Source organism: Pterocles gutturalis, unplaced genomic scaffold (assembly GCF_000699245.1).
Source record: "Pterocles gutturalis isolate BGI_N339 unplaced genomic scaffold, ASM69924v1 scaffold38980, whole genome shotgun sequence".
In the NCBI taxonomy this organism is placed as follows: Eukaryota; Metazoa; Chordata; class Aves; order Pterocliformes; family Pteroclidae; genus Pterocles; species Pterocles gutturalis.
The window spans coordinates 1-1,737 of NW_010139578.1; the positions used below are offsets into that span (position 1 = coordinate 1).

The 1,737-nt window shown below is 48.3% G+C and overlaps 1 protein-coding gene across 1 annotated transcript; it reads left to right on the forward strand.

Moving 5' to 3' along the window:
- Window positions 1-301: 301 nt before the first annotated feature.
- EMP1 (epithelial membrane protein 1) lies at window positions 302-1,411 on the forward strand (the record flags this gene model as incomplete). The annotated part of the gene is made up of 3 exons (XM_010083375.1): window positions 302-404; window positions 512-652; window positions 1,248-1,411. Coding segments are annotated over 3 exons (408 nt in total), but the record flags the coding sequence as incomplete, so codon positions are not given.
- Between the last annotated feature and the right edge of the window lie 326 nt (window positions 1,412-1,737).

Sequence of the window (1,737 nt, forward strand, 5' to 3'; positions counted from 1 at the left end):
GGCCCCACCGCGCCCTGCTGCGGCCTCGCACGGGGAGAGGGAGAGGATGATCCCAGCGATTTCCCCCCGACCTCGGGAACAGACTTCCCCGGAGTTCTGCCTGGACCAAGCGCCCCTGGCTTTGGGAGCCCACGGCATCTCCCACCCGCTCTGGCTGCTCATCCGCTGCCCACACATGCTGAGTTTTTCAGGTCTCGATCTTGTGGCATGGGGGCCACTGTTGGTCCACTTAGAGTTCAGTGTGACAACTGGTCAGAAGAGCAAGGCAGCCCTGTGACGTGACTGTTTTGTCCTGTGTCAGGTTTGGATGGTGGGTTCTAGCGCACTCGGGAATAATACCTCATCCGGACTCTGGCTGCAGTGCAACATGACCTGCAGGGCGCTGCAAGTCGACGGCAATGAGGGTACGTTACATCTGCATTTTCATTGTGGTGATGATTTCCAGTACGTTTGTGCACAATACCATGGCTGAGTCCTGACCTTCTCAAATTTATTCCCGGTGTGTTCACAGCTGCCCTCAAAGCCGTGCAAGCCTTTATGATCCTCTCAATCATTTTCTCCGTCATCGCACTTGTCATATTCATTGCCCAGCTGTTCACCCTGGAGAAGGGCAAACATTTCTACATCCCTGGAGCCATCGTGCTGGTTTGCTGTAAGTATGTGTGACTTGTGATGGTTCTGCTTGCATCCCGCTGCCTCTGCAAGCAAAAGTGGCTACATGTATCAGCTACAAATGGCCATTGGGGGAGGTTGTCAGCCAGCTGAAAGTTTCAAGTGGCCCATTTTTTCGATAAAGAACTGAGAAATTGTAAAGTTGATTTTTTTTTTTTTTTACTATATAAAATGAAAATATTCCCACATTTTCATTAGAAAAACCCAGTGGGTTTTGCAAAATACATTTGAAAGTCAACAAAAAGGATTCAAGTATTTTGGGGGGCATGGGAATAAACAGTTAGCCAGCTACTGCTCACGGGATTCAACACCAAACTGTCTGCAGATCTTATTACTGATTTCTTCCTAACAAAGGTTTATTCCTCATGGCACCCACTAAACAATGCCCAAGTGTCTTATGTCATCATGGCTGCAAGGTAAATCCTCCATAAATAAGCCTAATGGGCAGCAGGCCCTCTAGGGCACAAGACATGCATTACGACCTCAGGGGACAATGGCACTTTAGAAATCCTGCAGCAATGCTGATTTTTGCGCTTTTTCCAACTCTCTTTCTTTTCCCCTCTTCCTTCCCACAGGGCTATGCATTCTGATTGGAGTCTCCATTTACACAGCTCGGTTCACAGGCAAGACACTCCAGTACATAAATCCTCACTATGGTTACTGCTTCATACTGGCCTGGATTTGCTTTTGCTTCAGTTTCATCATCGGCATCCTCTACCTTGTTCTCAGGAAAAAATAAGGCTGATGGGAGTCCAGGGGAGAGGGCTGGCTATTGGGAATGGGAAAGAATTGCTCTGCTGCGAGAACTGTTGGGCCAACAGATGGAAACAACCACCATCATCACCACTGCCACTACCACAGAAAAATCACTAAGAAAGCTAGAATCCTCAGAAACCCCTTCACCAAAGAGAGGGAGAAACAGCTCAAACTGATCTAGCACTCCTGGGGCTGTTGCACCAGAAATCTGCAAGTGACCTGGGCAGCTGTTCTCCTTTTCTGCAAAGTCATGTCATACCTTCACAAAGCTTCAAGCTCAGCAGTGATGATTGAAGGGCAGAACAGAAA